Source organism: Takifugu rubripes, chromosome 12 (genome assembly GCF_901000725.2).
Source record: "Takifugu rubripes chromosome 12, fTakRub1.2, whole genome shotgun sequence".
Lineage (NCBI taxonomy): Eukaryota > Metazoa > Chordata > Actinopteri > Tetraodontiformes > Tetraodontidae > Takifugu > Takifugu rubripes.
The window spans coordinates 6,660,650-6,678,962 of NC_042296.1; the positions used below are offsets into that span (position 1 = coordinate 6,660,650).

Below are 18,313 nucleotides of genomic sequence, written 5' to 3' on the forward strand. Positions count from 1 at the left end.
GCAGAGAGATCAAAGGATTATTGTGATTCTATAAATTCGGACGCGTTTTCTCTGTTGAACTGAGACGTGAACTCGACATTTCTGTCCCCAAAGATCAAGGAGAGCAAAACTGTGGCGCAGTAAAATAAAACACACGGACTGGCTCTTATTTACAGAGGGAGGGATGGAGGAGGGATGGAGGGGGTGGAGGGTTGTGCGCAACCTGGGTTCCAATAGGCGCCGCGCTATCTAATTAAACCCCCACCACGTAATCCCGACGCAACCATCCCCCCGTTTAAATCCAGAGCGTCGGCGCTGGCCGCTCACACTCGCCGTCCTCCCGCCCTGTAATCCCGCCTCCTCCTCCAGCAGCATCAGCACTGCTGCGTGCACGGTAACATGCTTTGCGGGGCTCGGCAGCTGTAGCCAAGGGCAGCTCGGTCCGTGCGTGGATGCGTGTTCAGAAGCCGTGAGTCAAAGGAGACCAGAACCACCGGGAGACCCGGAGGAAGGAGCCGAGCATCCCTGCCTCTCTACCCGGCTGTCCAGCAGCGGGGGTATCCTGGGCTTCCGCTCCAGCGTCTGTGTCGGGTAAGAACGGGGGTCGACATTGTCCCTCTCCGGCCTCTCGAGGTGCGTGTCAGTGCGCGGGAAGCGAAGCGCAGCGAGCGGCGCGCGGGGAGAACATTCCCGCACAGCCGCCGCGGCTTCTGTCACCGCGTCGTGTTTTTCTGGTCCACTCACGCAACCCTGATGAACTCGTTCCCTCCCGTCGGGCTGCTGCGGGGGCCATTTTTTATGAATGAGACGCTCCGGGGCCATGTGGTGCGTTCACAGCCCTGGAGCAGGTAGACAGGAAGTGAAGGATGAAATAACACCTGAGCAGATTGCTGACAGTCGCTGACACGCTGCTGCACGTGTGTCAACGCCGCGACAAGGTTAAACATTTCGTTTAGAACGGATTTGATCATTTTATAAGTAATTTTCATCCCTCTTGATTGTACTGGTTGTTTATTGAATGACATAAAATGATGTAAAATATGATGATTGACAGCGGACCTCGCATGGGCGGGAACTCCACTTCCTGTTAGCGCCCTTGGCCTCATGTGACGTCACAAATAGCGTATTTTTTTTTAGGATGGATGCTGACAATGTCGATTCTCCTCAGCACCACTTGTCTTACTTTTTGTTTTAGTTGGAACTGTAATATGTGCACTATATCAGACGCTAATGGTTCCAAAACAGGTGACATAAAAAATCCATTTAAAATACTAAACTCTTCGAGGTAGCTGAAATTTACTGGATTGATTTCAATATTAGCAAACTCTAACTTTTAGGCTAATTTTTTACCATTTCCTGTACCATTTCCTGTGCACTGTATTTTGCCAACGTGACTTATTTTGTAATACGTGTTAACAGTAGCTTACAGCAGGTCAGGTCATGTTTTCAGGATGTTTTTTCCACAGCTTCGACAGGAAATTCTGTGTGTTACAGTTTGTAAAACCCAAATTGGCATAAAAGACGCCTTGATGCATGGTCATTATGAACGTTATGAGAGTTGCCGTTTGTAAAGGCTGAGTTCTAAACGGTCTCATTAACCTGCCGGCCTGGTTAAAACAACCTGTGGTCTCCGTTAGCTGACGCACTGCTGTAGCCGCAGATCATGTATCATTTAAAACTGAGCGTTTTATCCGCATCTAAAGCAGTTTGGCTCAAGTCTCGCCCCGTTTTGTGGGGCAGATAAATAAAAGACGAGGCTGGGACCCGGTGGCTCCCGGTGGTGTCCCACACGCCAGCTTTATTAATGTCTGTGACGTGAGGCGTTCAGGTTCTTTCCTTTTCCTGGAGCTCCTGTTGTGAAACACCTAAATGCTTGTTTATGTTCTCACTCCTGTCGGACACCTTCCACGCAGCCCTTCACATTTACCCGGCTCCATCAGAGCGGACGTGGCCTTAAATGCTGCGTATAAAATCCCCCGTCGTCCACTCCTGAATATGAGGAGCAATTATAGTGTCAAACGCCGCCACGGCCAGACATTTTGATTGGTTAATAGTGAAAAGAATGTTGAAGGGTACATTAATGTGACCGTCATTGGATCTGACCTCCTCAGTTAACGAGATGGGGGAGCGCGGTGGTGAAACGGCCCAGGCGAGTTTCAGGATTGCATCCAGGCCAATCAATCAAAGCCCGGTTCCAGCTTTTAGTGACATCATCACGCGGTGTCATTAATTTCACCTGTAGCGGTGTTCTTGGCACCTCAGCTAAAGCCACAGATGGATGATCAGCGCTTTATCCATTAGCTTTTAGTCAAAAATCGAATCACCAACATGCTAGCAAAACGTAGCATCAAGCCTAAAAAGGAAAGAATCCAGATTCCGTTTGTTTTATTTGAATTGAAGCATTTAGTCCCAAAGGTAGCATGAAAATAAACTAGCTGTGTTCTTGGCTAATTAAGCTAGCTGAGTAAATCAGTACAGGCAGTAAACTGTGGGAGTCGATTTCTATTTATTTTTTTAAAAATCTATTGCACATCAATTTTATAACATGTTTATTGCACATCAGTTAAAATAAATTTGTGAGAATGTCATCCAAATTTCATGCGACTTTTCTGAGGAAGCGGAGCTACCGCTAAATGTCAGTTTTTACAGTGCTGTCAGCCTTGTCGACAAGGTTTATGTTGACATTTTTCCAGACCTCAGTGAAAATGTGCAAGAGAAGTGTTTTTATAATAACTGGGCTTGAAAGGTTCGTGCCGAAATTATGCTGATGTGGCGTATTTAGCCCAGATGGGCTAATGCTAGCCACGCTATTGCGTAAGAAGATCAAATGTTGTGTCTGTCAGTGGCTGCGCTTGCCAAACCCACACACACATGAAATAGACGGCTCAGGGGGAAATTGCCGTCGTCTGCTGGATCTGCCCATTAATGACGCTAGTTGGTTTGTTTGTCGGAGGCGGTTGCAGTTGACAGGCGGAAGTTGTCAGTCACAAAACACGGAATTCGGCTCGGCCGCAAAAGTCTTTAATGATACGCACTGAAACGTCGGAAGCTTCTAGAGTTCTGAGCGTGGGTTAGCTAATAGGTTGGGAAGTGTTACCCAAACGCTAATGCTCGGTGGGAACGCGCCCTCACCGCACAATCAGCTGATGCATCCGTTACGATGATATCTGGCAGCATCATCACCACCGTTGCCTCCTCCCTCTCCATTTCTGTCACCGCAGGAAATGCGTCTCCCTCCACGTTCTTCTTCCCGGCATCATTATTTCTCTCCCGCCCGATTAATTTTTGCTCAGTCGTCCATATTTTAGAAAACTTTCTGACGTCTCGGTCCCCAGAGAATGTAGATCCGGACTGAAGGGAATCGCTCGGCTGGTAGCAGATGCTGACGTTAGCGTTAAATGTGTAGTTTTAAGGTGTTTTCATTTTTTTATGGTTCTTTGAGCCAGTGGCTACATGATGGTAGCTTCTTTCAGTCAGGTTCTGGGTTGCGTTCAGGTAAAAGTCCAGTGTGACGCGAACATCAACCCTGCAGCATTTCCGATCCGAACATGGCTACAAAAATATGGCCGTTCCAGGTGAAAAATTACAGCCTGTTCAATGGCGTGACGGACTCATTTAAGCTCAGCATCCCCCCTCGGAACCGGCTGCTCGCATGGCTCTCGGGCAGTAATGGACAGCCAATCAGAAATAGAAAAATCAATATGGCGCCGGCTGGCTGGGCTGCATTTACAAGCGGCCTTAATGTCTGCAGACTCGCTTCCTCAGCTGCCAGTGCGATCACAGTGTGTGTGCGTGTGCGTGTGTGTGTGTGTGTGTGTAGACCAGCCTTGTTCTGTCAAACCGTCTCAATTAGAGGTGCCGTCTGCCTCCTGGGGTGCGGCGCGATGTCCCGATGATGTTAGCGGCCACGGCGCTCTGGGCCCTTCCTTTACGTTACTGTTCTTGTTGTGGTCACTAAGGGGGGCACCAGGAGTGAGGAGCCTCGGTAATGAAGGGTCGAGGTGAGCAGAAACCCAACTGAGCGCGTGTGATTCTGCAGCGTCTGAACTACTTTTTCCTGCTGTTGGATGTGAATGAAAACCAGAGAGGCGTCGTGCACCGGGCAGGTTAGCATAATCCTGCGATTTTACAGTGCAACGCCGATGTTATCCTTCATTTAACCATCATCGCCTTATCTGGCCACAACAAGCTAAACCGTCTGCTTTATGTGAAGCATGCTTGTGAGGATTAATGGGTATCATACCAGGGGGCTCTCAGGTCGTGTCCACTAGCGCCACATTAGCAGCTTCTTGTTGAAGAAGGTAAGGAGCTAACATTCCAATTTTAGCTCTTTTATTCATCTTAATTTTTTCCCACATGTTCCCTTTTCATTTGGACAAATCAGTGAATGTATATTTACATCGACAGTATTGATTAGCTGACAGTGCCGAAGCAGACAGAAACAGTCAGAAATGAGCATGTTAGCATGTTTACGGTTCCCTCAAACGTCACACGAACCAACATATGCTTTGTGTATGAGTAGGCGAGTAGTGTAATGTGGAGACAATATGTGGAGAGGGTTAGCTTTAGCATGGCGTACTCCCCCATCATGAGTCTCCTCCAGTCTGATACGTCTAACACCCGTGAATGTAGAGCGAGCGACGGCGTGCCGCAGACACTTTCAGTGGAAATTGGGCCCCGAGTCTCTCCGAAGTGTGCTTTTATTTTTAGACACTTCGCCTCTTCTCTCATCATCCCTTCATCTTTTTCCCACATCAAACCTTAGCTACAGCCGGAGCCTCTGCGTTCCCTGCAGGAGCACTACGGCATCTCGCTGTGAAATATACAGAAAGTATAGTTGGGAACAAAAGATCCCCCGCATTTGTTAGCATCTAAGGATTCCTTTGAACTGAATCAAAGCAGCAACGCGTGGCTGAGATGTTTCCACTTCAGATACCGATGGAGAGGGAGAAGTTACACGGCACCAGCAAGGCCAAGCCAGCGTTAGATTACAGCTGTGAGAAGTGGGGACTAAATCCTCTTTACGTAAGTATATTAGAGAGCAATGTCCTTTGCCTTATATTAATGTGATGAATTTTAGGCCGGCGGCCCTTCCCCCCCCGGCCAGCGCCAGGCCTGTGATGGATTCAGGAACTGAGGCTCAGTCTGTGGAACCACGAATGTGGTGATTTGCAGATCTCCGAGTTTGTTATGTAAAGCGAAGAGTCGGGACGAGATGCGAAGCGTTAATATTGTTATTGAAGAGTCCTCTGCTGCCTCCAGATGATACAACATGGCGATTTCATGGACGTCTGCAGAGCAGCTCCCACTCCCGGACTGTTGTTTCAGCCAAAGCGGCCAAGTTCTTTTCAGCTTTGCGTTGCTTTGATGTTTTCAGGCAGTTTGTTGTTGTTGTTGTTGTGGGAACCAGTGAAACCAGTGAAATGCAGGCTCCAGTAGAGTATTCAACCGTTGGTTTTTCACATTTCATCTGTGAAAGATGGAGGGAAATCCAGGAAGCCTGAAAACGAGGCGTCAAGGTGGAGACAAAAGGTGGCGGCCACGTGGGACGTAACCTTGTCAACAGCGAGCAGCTGCAAAAGACTGGTGCTCCCTGCCGTTACGCGCACCGACTCCAACCCCCCCCCCCCGCGCGCTGCACTCTCACGGCTTTCACGCTTGTTTTTCTCACTGTTTCGGGGATTTTATCCTCCCTATGTCACCTTTTTTAAAGGTGTTGGATTAGGCTCCACGTAGCTGATTATAATAATTAAAAAGTGTTCCTGGCCGACCTCACGACAAAGATCTTAGAGCTGAAAAGGCGCTAACGGTAATGCTAGCAGACGGGTGTGGAATTCCGGGATGCGTTCTTCCCCAGAACGTGAGCTAAAACCCACATTTGTCCTTCAACGCTCCGCCAACCTGGACGAAACGGCACGCTAACCCTGCGGGACATGTTACCTCCCCGGGAACGCGATACTGTCAGCGGTGAAAGGCGAGACGTTTGATTCCGTGTCCCATTTACGGTGTCCTTGTGGTGTCATTTACGCCGCAGCCGTTTTTCAGACAGTCTGACTGCTAACGGAAGCGAGCGAATTATTGGGCCTGGACTCCAGCGAACCCGGACGCCGCCGTGGCGCTGGCCAATCCCGGCCTGATCTGAGATGACTGATTTCTGGTCAGTTTAGTGGCGGAGAAAAGGCACCAGAAGGCCGGGTTCTGTTTGCTTTTGGCAGGAGCAGGACAGAAAGAACTAGAGCAGCGTTACCAGGGGAGCTCGGCCCAAAGGCGTTTATTAAAGATCAAAGAATGTTAGAGAACCACAAAGTGACATCAAAGACCTAAAGTTAAGACTAATTACAGGGAGGAAGGCGGGATGGTTTGTCCGAAGATCAATTGCCTCTATGGGCAGAGCGGTATCGGGTCACGACTTCATGGCTTCGCACGACGAAGTCCTGGATCTCGTCCATCATCCAGATCTCATGATGAAAGAAAACCCGTCCGCCATCATTAAAAGCTAAACTGATAAAAGAGTTCCATTTCTGCGGCATGGTGTCCGTCGGCACCCCTCAGCAGACCGAGGCTAACAGCTTAATGCTAGGTTCCAGCTGTTCCGGTCCGCCCACTCTGACACGACGGCTGCGGCGTTTGACGCGACACCCCAGCGATGACCAAATGTTTTCCGTGCATCCGCAAATCTACCCCAAATAAGGAAAATATAGGTAATCTGTGCGGTTAATACGAGGCAACAGCCTCATGCTGCTGGAAGAGGAACTGCTTTGAAAAGGGCAACTGTCATCCGCCAGACAACAGGGCTCACCCCAGGGGGTAGCTACACCCCCGGCAACAGCCCCTGTTCCACCTGTAGCTAATAATCTGTCAACCATCCACAGTTTACTCCTGTGGATTCGCTGCTGCTATTAGCGACAACGGGTCGTGTTCGCAACCCAGACGGGTCAGATGGTATAAAAATATCTGCCTGCTCTTGAGGAGCAGAACCGTGGCCCCTGAACTGTCTCGTCCAGGAAGAAGCGCTAACTGGTGACCCGCCCCCACCCACTGGTGACCTCCCCCACATGGGAGCTGAGCCTGCTGTCGTCACTGCAGAGGCCGCTGTGGATTTTCATATTTTACCAGGACGGGCTCGAATTACACGCAAGGTCACCGACGGGGAGCCAGAGGAAGGGAAAAGTTGATTTTTCCCTCCACGTTTCTGTTGGGCTCCATCTCGGCGTCCCGGACCCGAGGGCAGCCTGTTCTAATAACAGCTCGCGCTTGTGTAATCAACAAATGTCGCCGCTCGGCTCCCCTGAACGCACCAACTGTGCCGCCGCTCGGCTCGCCGTCCCCGCGAGCGCGGCCCTTCCCACACGAACACATGGTGCCAACAAGTCCAGCGCAGATTCAGCGCCGACCCGAGTCGTATGCTGGCGAGGACAAGACTTTCAGCTCCCAACACGTGTTGGGAAAAATCTGTGAAGAAGACGCCAAGAAGGTTTCAATCATTCGCAATTTGGTAACTTTATAAGTCAAACCCAACAGGTTTAAAGGCCTACTTATTAAATGTTGTACAAAAGCTAATGGGCTATTTTGATTAGTAGCCCAACGTACAGTTCACGCTCTGCTAAATGCTAAATGCAGGTTAGCTTTTGCAATTGACGCTTTGCTCCCATGGTGCCATTTTTGTGGCGTTAGTAACAGGAAACAGGAAGTCTGAGTTTGTCAGTCATAGTTTACTGTAACAAAATTACATGCTCTGCAAACTTTAACTGTCAATTATGAATAATTAGTGCTTCTGGCACTAATTATGCCTGCCTTGAAATTTCACCTATTTTAACGCTCCGTTTGTGACTAATACTACCACCTGCAGGCTAATTGCGCTGAAATTCTCACAGGATGTATCGATCTCACGGTTCTGTGCGTTTGGATCCGCTGGGTTCCGCCTGCAGATGGAACGCTGCTGCAGCCAGAACGCTGCAGTGAGCGCGTTCCCACTGTGAAGATGAGCTTCGCGCTGTAAATATTTCATAAGGAATTGCTGCAAAGAGGTTTTCCGCAACCCCTCGCGCTGAAATTTTCATGTAAATATCACGTCAGCGTGCGTTTTTTTGTTAGCGTCGGGTTTTTGTCTCCACCCTGCAGTCAAAGTCTGTTTGTGTACACGCTGACATGTTGTTGTTGCTGCCCGATTGATACTTTTTTATCCCCCAGTGATTAAAAATGATCAACCAGAGAGGATTTTGATGTGGGTGACACCATTAGAGCTCAGGTGTGACTAGAAAGGAAAGGCGCTACAAGCTAGTAGCGCCTGAAAGATGTTATTAAAACGTCATCCGGGTGAAAACATCCGCATAAGGTCACCTTAATCATCCTGCGTGTCACCGCACAAAATTGATCTCTATGTGCTGGCCGTGAAGTGGCGACATGATCATTTTCACCCGGACCAGGATGATTGCTGCCTCCGACCGGAGGGTGTTGTTTCTGCTCTGACCAAGAGCAGCGTACCAATATCCTGGGCTGATGCCGTCCCAATGAGCTCCTCCTCCCGCCAGACGGGCGAGGGAATGTTCTCCAGGAGAGGTCTGCTGCTTCCGAAGCGTGTTTAAAATGGCACCAGAGCGCCATTTCACAGCCGCGGTACCGGCTACAGCCAGCAGGCGGAGCGCGTCTGGCGTCAGCGGGGTGGGGGTTCTTTAAGGTTCCTCTGACCCTGATTGGTCAGAAGCTCCTGGACGCGTTAAACGAGGTGCAGTTACGTCACGCCGGCCTTCATCCCTCCATTTCTGTCACTCTTTTCACTCATCCTCTCTGAATGAATGTCCCGTAAGCCTTTAAAGCCTCTTACGTGACCTTCAATGTTACTTCACTGCTCCATCTACACTTTTTTAGCCCGATGTGCTCCACACCTGCGTGCACGTGTGAACCCACGTGCAGCCGCCGCTCCGTTATTGGGACGCGGTCACGCTCTGAAAACTCAGCGTGAGGGAACGCCACACCGAGGACCAGACCTGGTTCTGATTTTAAATTGTCCTCTAATGTCCTCTCCTTCACTGATCCATCTGCTTCCATCCTCCTCGCTCAGAAGCATTTAAAGAGCCCATTTATATTAGTATCGCAGTATCGCGCGGTCGTTAGCCAGATAAAGTTCTTCCCCATTTGCATTTTTCAGCAGGGGTTTATTTGGTAGTTGTAATTAGATGGAATTTGATAATTGGATCATTGTAGAAACAATGTGAATAATTAATTTTTGTTTCTGGAAGCAATGGATGATGTTGAATAATGTAGCATCTGTTTGCCAACTATTGGCCCATGCTAATGCTACAAAGAACCTACAGCTTAAGTTGCCGCGCTAGCAAAAATTGTCATTTTTAGACCTAAACAATTGCAGACCAGCGAGGCAGAGTTGTTTAAGTTTGTATTTTATTACAATTTTAATGTTCTTTGCTAACTGCTATCGCGCCCCGGTGAGAGAAGCAATCAGCATCCAGGAAGGCAGCTGCATTCAACCACGAGGGACTCGTTTGCACGCTTATTATAAAAGCATATTGACAGAGTTGAGGAGTAAGTCCAACACTCGGGGATCGTTGTGTAATTCATGATGTACATATTAAATCTCACCTAAGGGGGCAGTAACGGTTGTTCTGTAGTGAGCATATATCAGGAGCAGGGCTGCAGAGCTTAAATGCTCGTATCGACAGTTGCTAACAACAGGAAGTCCGTTTTTAACTTCCACCAAAGCCAAAAACTTCGAGTTTGACCGCCACACACTGATTTCACTGCTGACGGCAACTTTCAGCACGCGCCGGATCCTTTTTCCTCATTGGCGCTGTTGCGGCCGCTGCGTTTGAGCCCCGGAGCTAATTTGCCCTTCTGGAGGACGGGCAGGGTGGACTAAAAGGGACGAGGAAGAGAAGCTGCAACTTACAAGTGGAGCCTTTTAACGTGGGGTAGACGCTTACTGCAACAGCTTAGAAGGAGCAGCAGCACATGTAGGAGAGTGTACATCAGATTATGGGATGGCAGTCTGTGTTGCTTCCATAGCTAAATGCCAGTGCACAAATAAAGCTCCTGTCTGTTAGCCTGATTTTGTTATTTCATTTGTGTGCGACGCAGCGACAGTGGATTCAATTCTGCGGCAACTACGGGAACGTTCCTGATTCTGTAAAGCAGGAGACATGTCAGTCGGTAATTAGGAAATTAGATTATTTCCTGCTTAATTTAAACTTCCTTTACCGCTAGCACGTCTCATTATAACCTAATAACTATAGTGATGGAGAAAATGTTATTGTTCTTTTCGATAAAAGGCCACCTGGTGGTCAGTCGGGGGATCGCACAGTGCTGATAAACCAAAACACGCAGGAGCAACATATTTTTTTTAATTCTTCCACAGTTTTCAGTGTCTTTTCCCATCCTCCTCTTCATCCCTCTAGTTTTCCTTCCTCCCTCCCACACTTTCTCCTCACACCGTTGTACCTGTAAACCCAGACTTTCTGTCTTTTTAACTCACCCTGACTTGTTTTTCTCTCCATTCCCCTTTTCGCCCACTGTCCCAATTTGTCCCAGTGTTATTAAAACGCTGGTACTGGAAGGCCGGTGGTGGCAGCAAGGCGTCCTTGACCACTGTGTGTTTTTAATATTTCCACTGCCGAGGGAAATAAGTCCAGCTCAGACGGAGGATTTTATCAACACGTAGGAGGAAGAAGGAGTTACTTTGATAACGTTTTGGACACAGAACATGAAATAAATCAATTTTCAGCGCTGACACCGGGTCATTCACAGGCAGACGACATGGAAAATCCTCACGGGATTTAACTTTGGACAACTTCGGACAGTTTCTGCCGCATGAGCGTGAAACCTCAAACCGGCGTGTTTGTTTCCTTGAAGACAAACCTTCAAGTTCTTACAGAAACGACTTTACACAACTGGCTCTGGAGCCTCAGTTCAGGCTTCTCCAAGAAAACGCCTCATCCGATCTGAGGTTCTCGCCTCCGCTGCCGAACTTTAGCCGATACTTGTCCTAGCCTTACATAAAGGCCCCTGCGTGTCTTTGTCCTCGCCCCGTTTTCTGCTGCACCAAGGATCAGCAGCTCAGAGGTCGACGACCCGCTTAGCTGCTGGGACAGATGTTCAAGAGGCGAGTCTGTGTGTGTGTGTGTGTGTGTGTGTGTGTGTGTGTGTGTGTGTGTGTGTGTAGACAGCAACTAGCATTGACTATGCAGAGCGGAGAGATGGATTAGAGACTCGGGGTCAGTGATGGAGGGATGAATGAAGGAGGGACAGCACCAAGGGATTGGAAGGAGGTTTTGAGTTTGGGTGGCCAAGGAGGGATTAACTAACCCCTGCAGCAGGACAGTAGCATTTTGCTAACGGTGTCATTCATGTGGCCGCCATCTTGCTTTGGTTTCCCAAACCTGTGGAGACTTCCCGGCAGGGATTGATCCACGCTAGGCGTTTCCCTCCCGCCTATGTTGTTAGCGCTGATGGTCGTCTCCTTTACAGACAATGCGTAATCGCTGGATTACAACCAGCCGATACGTCTCACCGGGGTCAAAAGGGTGTTAGTGGAGACAGGCAGATAAACAGGGATTAGAGAACAGGACAATGGTCTAATTATTGGGGGAGGACGTGTTTTACTGGCACTGTTGGTGAGTTTTGATGCTTTGATTGCTATAGTGGTGACAAGGATGATAAAAGGATGTCATTCCGGGTTAAACACAGCAATTTCTACAGTTAACGTTGACAGTTTGGTGTTCCGGCCAAGCTTGTGTTGCCGGTACGGCCGGTCTGGTGCTTCATCCGTAGAACATGATGTAATGATGCGGAAATTCTTCCGCATGTAGCGGAATTAGCTCAGTGGAAGCTAATAACTCAAGATGACAGCCGGTTTCTTTCACAGAGCACTAATTTGCATCACGGGGTCCAAATAAAAGAGGCTAATTTCCTCCTGTGTTTTTCATTAGGTGTGGCCTCGAACACTGCTCGGAAAATAAAGCGCACGTTATTACCATTAACTTTATTACATCGGGGCGCCGTACTAGCAGATGCATATTTCAAACCTGGCGTGAGAGCTTTCAGCCTCAGCTCCAGGTCCCTGGTGGAAGATGAATAACAAAGGGAGCTGTTAGTCTTTAGTTGGAGAGCGGCGGAAACGCGGCTCTGTTTATTAGAGGGGCCAATTAAAATGACGGCTAAGAGCGCCCGTCTCCTTCCTGGGAGGCATCAGCGAACGTCTCTCTCCACGTTTTATTCTCCTCTTCTGCTCCCTGTTTTTGCCGTGACGAGCCGCTTTCCTGGGCTAAAACTCGCTCTTCGTCGGCAGAACCGTCTCCAGGAGTAATTAATTGACCCGTGTGTGCAGAACTAATGAGACACGTGGCCGTTTCCGCGTGGCAACGCGGCAGAGGAATCAACGGATCGACGAAACCAAAGCTGCGCTGCGACTGTAAAACAGGTTTCACGGAGTTTTTACTCATTAAAACCACGTCGGCAATCAAGACTTCTGACGGCGGGTCCCTGATATGAGCGTTTCTTAAAGTCATAATTGATTGCGTGACGTCTCATCCCATTAGCGGGAGAACTGGCAGCGTGTAGAAGCGTCCACTCTTCAGGGGGAAGCACTTAATGAGATTAATTCCATCAGCCAAGCGAGGAGACGAAGAGTGAAGCCGCAACAGGCAGCAACAAGAGCTGCAACTCCATCAACTCCTGCACATAAAACACTTCATCTATAGGAGCGAGCAGACCTGTGCTCACCCTCTCGGTCCTCTCTCTCTCTCACACACACACACACACACACACACTTGTGTTTTTATACCATCACAACTGTAACTCGCCTCCTCAGAATGTCCTCACTTTCCTAGTTAAAGGCACTTTCTGGTCTGTATTAAAGCAGCAGCTGTTTTTTAAATTTAGATCATTTATATCAGACATTTAACAAACATTCCTGCCTTTTATTTCATGTAATTAACCTTAAATTGATCGATAGTCCCACTAAAACCTTTTGATGACAGTGAAACATCAACTGCAATCATGTAATGCAGGTTGAGCTCTGAGATGAAGATTATGAGCACTCACACACACGCACACACACAGCTGGCCAAACCCCCCCACAACTGTATTGAGTCGGCTCCTGACCTCACGATTTAGGGGATTAATTTATATTTTGTCCGATTGGGCAGCTGTAAACACCTGTGATGTTGCGCAACAGTCCGTGCCCAGAGAATTCGGATGTGACACCGGCTTTGATGTCCTGGTTTTTGCCGCTTTGATGTCATTTTCAGTCCGTTGCTTTTCGAGTAGATAGTCAAAAATTCAACAGTTTAACCTGCGCCTGACATCTGTATCATTGAACCAGAACCTCGTGTTGCCGGGGACGACTGGTGTCCCGCTGCGTTTCTCTTCTCGTCTGTCGCAGGAGGTCATGTGACTTTTGTGGTTGCTGACTTCCTTCCGTTTTCTTTCCCCCGCATGGCAGGTGTGAAAGGTGGGCCTGGCCATCGGGCGAGCGTCACTGCTGTCGCGGAGGAAATCAAGGAGTCCGGTCCTGCTGACATGGGGAAACAGAACAGCAAGCTGCGGCCTGAGATGCTGCAGGACCTGCGGGAAAACACCGAGTTTTCCGACCACGAGCTGCAGGAGTGGTACAAGGTACAAAGACAGGAGGGTTTGTTTTGAGAACGGTTGAAGAATCACGACCTCTGGCACGAGACGCGCACAGACGTGTCATCGTGGGCAGCCTTCAGTCAGCCGTGACCCCCTCACACTGGCGTTGGCCCTGATGGCGCCCACGTGATGGCGAGGATCTGCCACGTGTCTTAAAGGTCTTTAAAGAACATGTGTACTGAACAAAAGCAGAGATGACGTGACCTTTACCTCCACTTCCTCGTGGGACCCAGCGCCGCTTTAGCAAATGTGGCGTTGTGAACAAAGTTGCAGCCATTTTTAGCATCAGAAACTCTTTATAACTTTTTATATAACTACAGAACCGCTTCAGTCCGTCTCACATCTGCGATTAGAAAGGTTTTTATTTGGGTCTGGTGAAGTTTTGGACCCTCCTAAAAGTTCTAAATGTTCCCCTCTCTGTCAACTCCTCAGGGGTTCTTGAAGGACTGCCCGAGTGGAACCCTGAATGTGGAGGAGTTCAAAAAGATCTACGCCAATTTCTTCCCCTACGGCGACGCGTCCAAGTTCGCCGAGCACGTCTTCCGAACGTTTGACACCAACGGCGACGGCACGATAGACTTCCGGGAGTTCATCATCGCCCTGAGCGTGACATCACGAGGGAAGCTGGAGCAGAAGCTGAAATGGGCCTTCAGCATGTACGACCTGGACGGGAACGGGTACATCAGCCGGGAGGAGATGCTGGAGATCGTGCAGGTAGAAGCATTTCACATCTGTGGGGGGAAACGTGCCCGCGGGTTCGTGCTCACTCCAGCAAAGAGCCAGGAGGTCTTTGGTTTGAATCCCTGAACCGGTCTCACCACGGTGGACCCATGAAATTTCACACATGTGGTAAAAACAGTAGAAAATTAGCCATAGAGTCTATCTGTAACCCCCATTTACCAGATAAAAACCACGGAGCTGATGCTGCGTTGCTCGGCAACATTGTGGATGTAGCTTCAGGGGCCCATAAGACGGTTTATTCTTTTGGTTGAGTTTGTCTTTTTCAGATCAGTTGTGCTCAGATTTGCCAAATCGAAATTTTCCTGCAGAGACAAACTGATGACATAACAGAAAAGCACCATTTAAGTCCACATTTTCAGGTTGCCCTGAAAGAAGACGGGAGGAAAACTACAAAAACAGCCTTTGCAATTTCTTCTCCTATTTTGTTAACTTGTGCAATTCATCAGACTCACCTGTGGGCAGTTAGCAGTTGGCAGTTAGCACTCACCGTATGTTTGGGTTTCTCCCTGCCTTGTTTTTATTATTATTTTGCTGTGCTGGGCTCCGTGTGTGTGTGTGTGTGTGTGTGTGTGTGTATGTGCGTGCTATCACTGTGTTCTCGTGGATTAGCAAGTTAAATTTAACCAGGGTTTATCCCTGAGTGTGCAGAATAGTGGGATTATCGTCATTGTCGTTGTGGTTACACACTATTGACTTGGGGGGAGGGGGTCCAGCTAAGGGGGGGGGTCAGTAAATTATATCAGATAAATTACATCAGAACTGATCCACAGAATCATGGGGGGAAAGGATCTTGTAGCCCGTAGCAACGGCCTGAGAGAGCTCGTGGTCTCGTTCCTGTTTCTGAAAGTGACCTAATAAAGATTTCTCCCTGTTCATCTCCTCCACGCTGCGTCGAGGCCTCCAGAAATGCTGGCGTTGCGCGGTTGCTTGGGATCGATTATGACTATTTTTGTCTCAGTAATGGCTCTGCTGGCCATCTCTCCAATGTCATGTGACGTTTTCTGGGGGCGTCACGTGACATCGCTACACAAGAAAAAAGCGCTCGCGGTGCATTTTTTACAAAAAAACAAAATGTGCTGGCGAGGTTAATTTAAGGGCGACGAACGTCAGCAAGGCTCCAGGAAACCGGACCAGGCGCCGCTCCAAAGACTCGACTCTACATTCCACGTTTCAGTTTTCTCCTGCTGCGTCTCTCATTCCTTTCCTGGAATTCATTTTCCAGCACTTACTCACGTTTCTCTCCTTCCTCTTCCTCTCCCTCCGCCTCTCGCTTCATCTGTCAGGCCATCTACAAGATGGTGTCGTCCGTGATGAAGATGCCAGAGGACGAATCCACGCCAGAGAAGAGGACGGATAAGATCTTCAGACAAATGGACCTCAATAACGACGGTGAGCGAGGGAGGGATGAGCACGGAGAACAGGTTTGGACTGACGGCCGCATGCGACTCACCGTCTCCTGTCTCCGTTTAGGCAAGTTGTCGCTGGAGGAGTTCATCAAAGGTGCCAAAAGCGACCCGTCCATCGTGCGGCTACTCCAGTGCGACCCCAGCTCAGCCTCCCAGTTCTGAAGCTCTCTGGTTTCTTTCTTCTCTCCTCTTCCTCTTCACCCTCTCTTGCTATGGAAACAGTCACTCAACAAATCAATGCATGATGGTTCTCATCTCGTTCTTTTGATTGTTGTGTTCGAGGATGGAGGAGTTTCACTGTTTTTATATATTCGGGGAACGCGAGGACCCTTCTAATGATCGGTCTGCTATAATGTTCTCGAGTGTCTCTCTCTCTCTGGACGAAGATGGTTGAAAATGGATTTATTTGGGTTGAGTTTTCCCTCCTTGTGTATATCATGTATATACTGTACGTCTGTGTAGCTGTCAGACGTACGTATTCCTGGCAGTGTTAGGTAGCTGGGCTTCCTGGTGTGGAAGTGGGCGGGGTCTGATTGAGATTACTGAGGCCTCCCATTAGGCGTATACTGCCCTCTAGTGGCTGTTTTGTTGATTTTTAGGGTTTGTTTTTCAGTTGTTTTCCTAGGTTTATTTATTCTTTTAATCGTTTGTGTATCAAAGATGACGGCGGCCCAGTTTACAGCGATGGAGAGAGAGAGAAAACACGAGTTAAGATTGTGACTGACTGGATTTCTGATCCCATGATGCACCAGTAGCACATATCATTTGAGCCACCATGTGTTTATAAAGTGTGTCTGCACAGTTTGGTGTGAATGTGTGTGTGTGTGTGTGTGTGTGTGTGTGTGTGTGTGCGAGTTTTGGGTGTGTGCACGTGAATATGCACTGTATTCTCGGGGTTACTTTTACAGTATTACGTTGTGTTGTTTGTTTTTTATTATTATTTGTTTGTATTTAAAAGTTCTTAAACAACGAGCGGTAAACTTGATGGTCGTAACCTGTCACGAAACTGCATGATCCTAAACTGCACCGAACAGGCTCTGTCGCTCGGCGGCCTCGTTAGCTCTGCACCCGGAATTATTAAACACTTGTCTTGTTTTGGGGAGGCCCCCGCCCCTGCCCCTGCCCCCGCCCCTGCCCCTGCCTCCGCCCCCGCCCCTGCCTTTCACAAAGGGCTCGTTCATCAAGAATGCTTTTATAACCTCTGGATTAATGTTGCAGATTAGGCTCGTCCGGGTTTCATAATCTGGAATCGGCGGCTGTGGTTGCAGCAGTTGTGGATTCCTCCTCCAACGTTGGTGTTCGTAGCACAGGTTCCAAGATACTTTTGGTTTTGTCGCCTTCATAAATGGAAACACGCTCAACATAATTGGATCATTCTCTATAATTCACATTAATGCCAATTCAAATCAAAAGTTTGTCCAGAATAGATGTCCAGTGGCAGCAGCAGAGACACGTGAGGATCTGGAGGATCCGCTTCAGGTTTTCAGCCCTCCTGCCACAGTTGCTCACCAGAAAAAACCTGTCAAACACTGAGGATCACCTCGAGTTCAGTAACATTCATCATTTAGAAAGGAGATTCACAAGTGAAAGTGGTCCTTTACAGAACCTGAGTGAAGGACTCATTAGGGAGGCCACCAAGACTATTCTGAGGGAGTTCAGGAGTCTGAGATGGAAGCAACTCTGCAGACAACTGACTTTATAAAACCTGAGATCAGCTGGAAGTTGGACTAATGAGGCCAGAATGAAGCTCTTCCCACCACCTGCCATTACTTGTGTTCTCTGCAGCAGGTCCTGGAAGCCTTGTAGAGCGTTAGATCACAACAGTGACACTTAGAGGGCAAACTGAGATGGAGTAACTTTGCAAAGAAGAAAAGAGTGAAGTAGAAGCCCGACTGAGACTTTCCCATGCAGATTCAGTCCCCAAAGTTCTGGAGGCATGTGTTCACCTCATTAAAAATGGGAAGGTATATTTGTGTCAAAACTAAAGTAGTTATCTCGATCATGGTTCCATTTATAAGGGCAGCAAAAGTGGAAACACCCAAGTGTGTGTAACTCTGAGCTACTGCTGAAGGCGTGTTCCGCTTAGACTGCTGGTTTTCAGCTGGTTCAGAATGAATTCCAGTCTGCATATGGAAACAAGGCCCCTGATGAGGAAGCTGTGCCGGAGCCGCCCCTCACTGTCAGCTCACTAATGCCACCTTCTGTCCTGGATCTGAAACAGCAGGAGGTCTATGTTCAGAATTTAGTCCTAAAAAGTCTTTGCCGAGCCCATTAACCCTTATTCCCAACTGAATGTTTAGCTTCAGTTAGCGGCAGGGATCTAGAAGTGCCCCCTGCTGGTAGGATGGCGTCACTACAGCTGCTTCCCTCTGATCGAATCCCACCTTCTCTTCTCACTGCCTCTGAACTGGTACCCTGTGGTGGATAAACACACCTCCTTTCTTTCCTCCCCCCATTTTTCTGTTGCATGAAAACCTCCCGTGAGGACGTCACGTTTGTTCTATTGGACATGAAAGCAAAAATATACTTCTGTGTTTCAAACTGCA

The 18,313-nt window shown here is 48.6% G+C and overlaps 1 protein-coding gene across 2 annotated transcripts; it reads left to right on the forward strand.

Annotated features, from left to right (window-relative positions):
* Window positions 1–272: 272 nt before the first annotated feature.
* LOC101072338 (hippocalcin-like protein 1) lies at window positions 273–18,311 on the forward strand. 2 transcript variants are annotated; one of them, XM_003969079.3, is made up of 5 exons: window positions 273–570; window positions 13,433–13,605; window positions 14,053–14,334; window positions 15,645–15,750; window positions 15,832–18,311. In XM_003969079.3, the coding sequence occupies exons 2-5, from the start codon at window positions 13,510–13,512 to the stop codon at window positions 15,927–15,929; spliced, it is 582 nt and encodes a 193-aa protein (XP_003969128.1). In that variant the 5' UTR covers window positions 273–570; window positions 13,433–13,509; the 3' UTR covers window positions 15,930–18,311. The 2 variants fall into 2 exon arrangements, with proteins under 2 accessions (XP_003969128.1, XP_029701266.1); XM_029845406.1 differs by lacking the exon at window positions 273–570 and adding an exon at window positions 12,300–12,409.
* The last annotated feature ends 2 nt before the right edge of the window (window positions 18,312–18,313 follow it).

What these genes read in the sequence shown, in the direction of transcription:
- LOC101072338 (XM_029845406.1), top strand. Translation starts at nt 12,322, where the DNA reads ATGAGACACGTGGCCGTTTCCGCGTGGCAACGCGGCAGAGGAATCAAC. An exon ending in GCGCTGCGACTGTAAAACAG is followed by an intron (nt 12,410 to 13,432) that starts GTTTCACGGAGT and finishes CCCGCATGGCAG; the next exon opens with GTGTGAAAGGTGGGCCTGGC. An exon ending in AGCTGCAGGAGTGGTACAAG is followed by an intron (nt 13,606 to 14,052) that starts GTACAAAGACAG and finishes TCAACTCCTCAG; the next exon opens with GGGTTCTTGAAGGACTGCCC.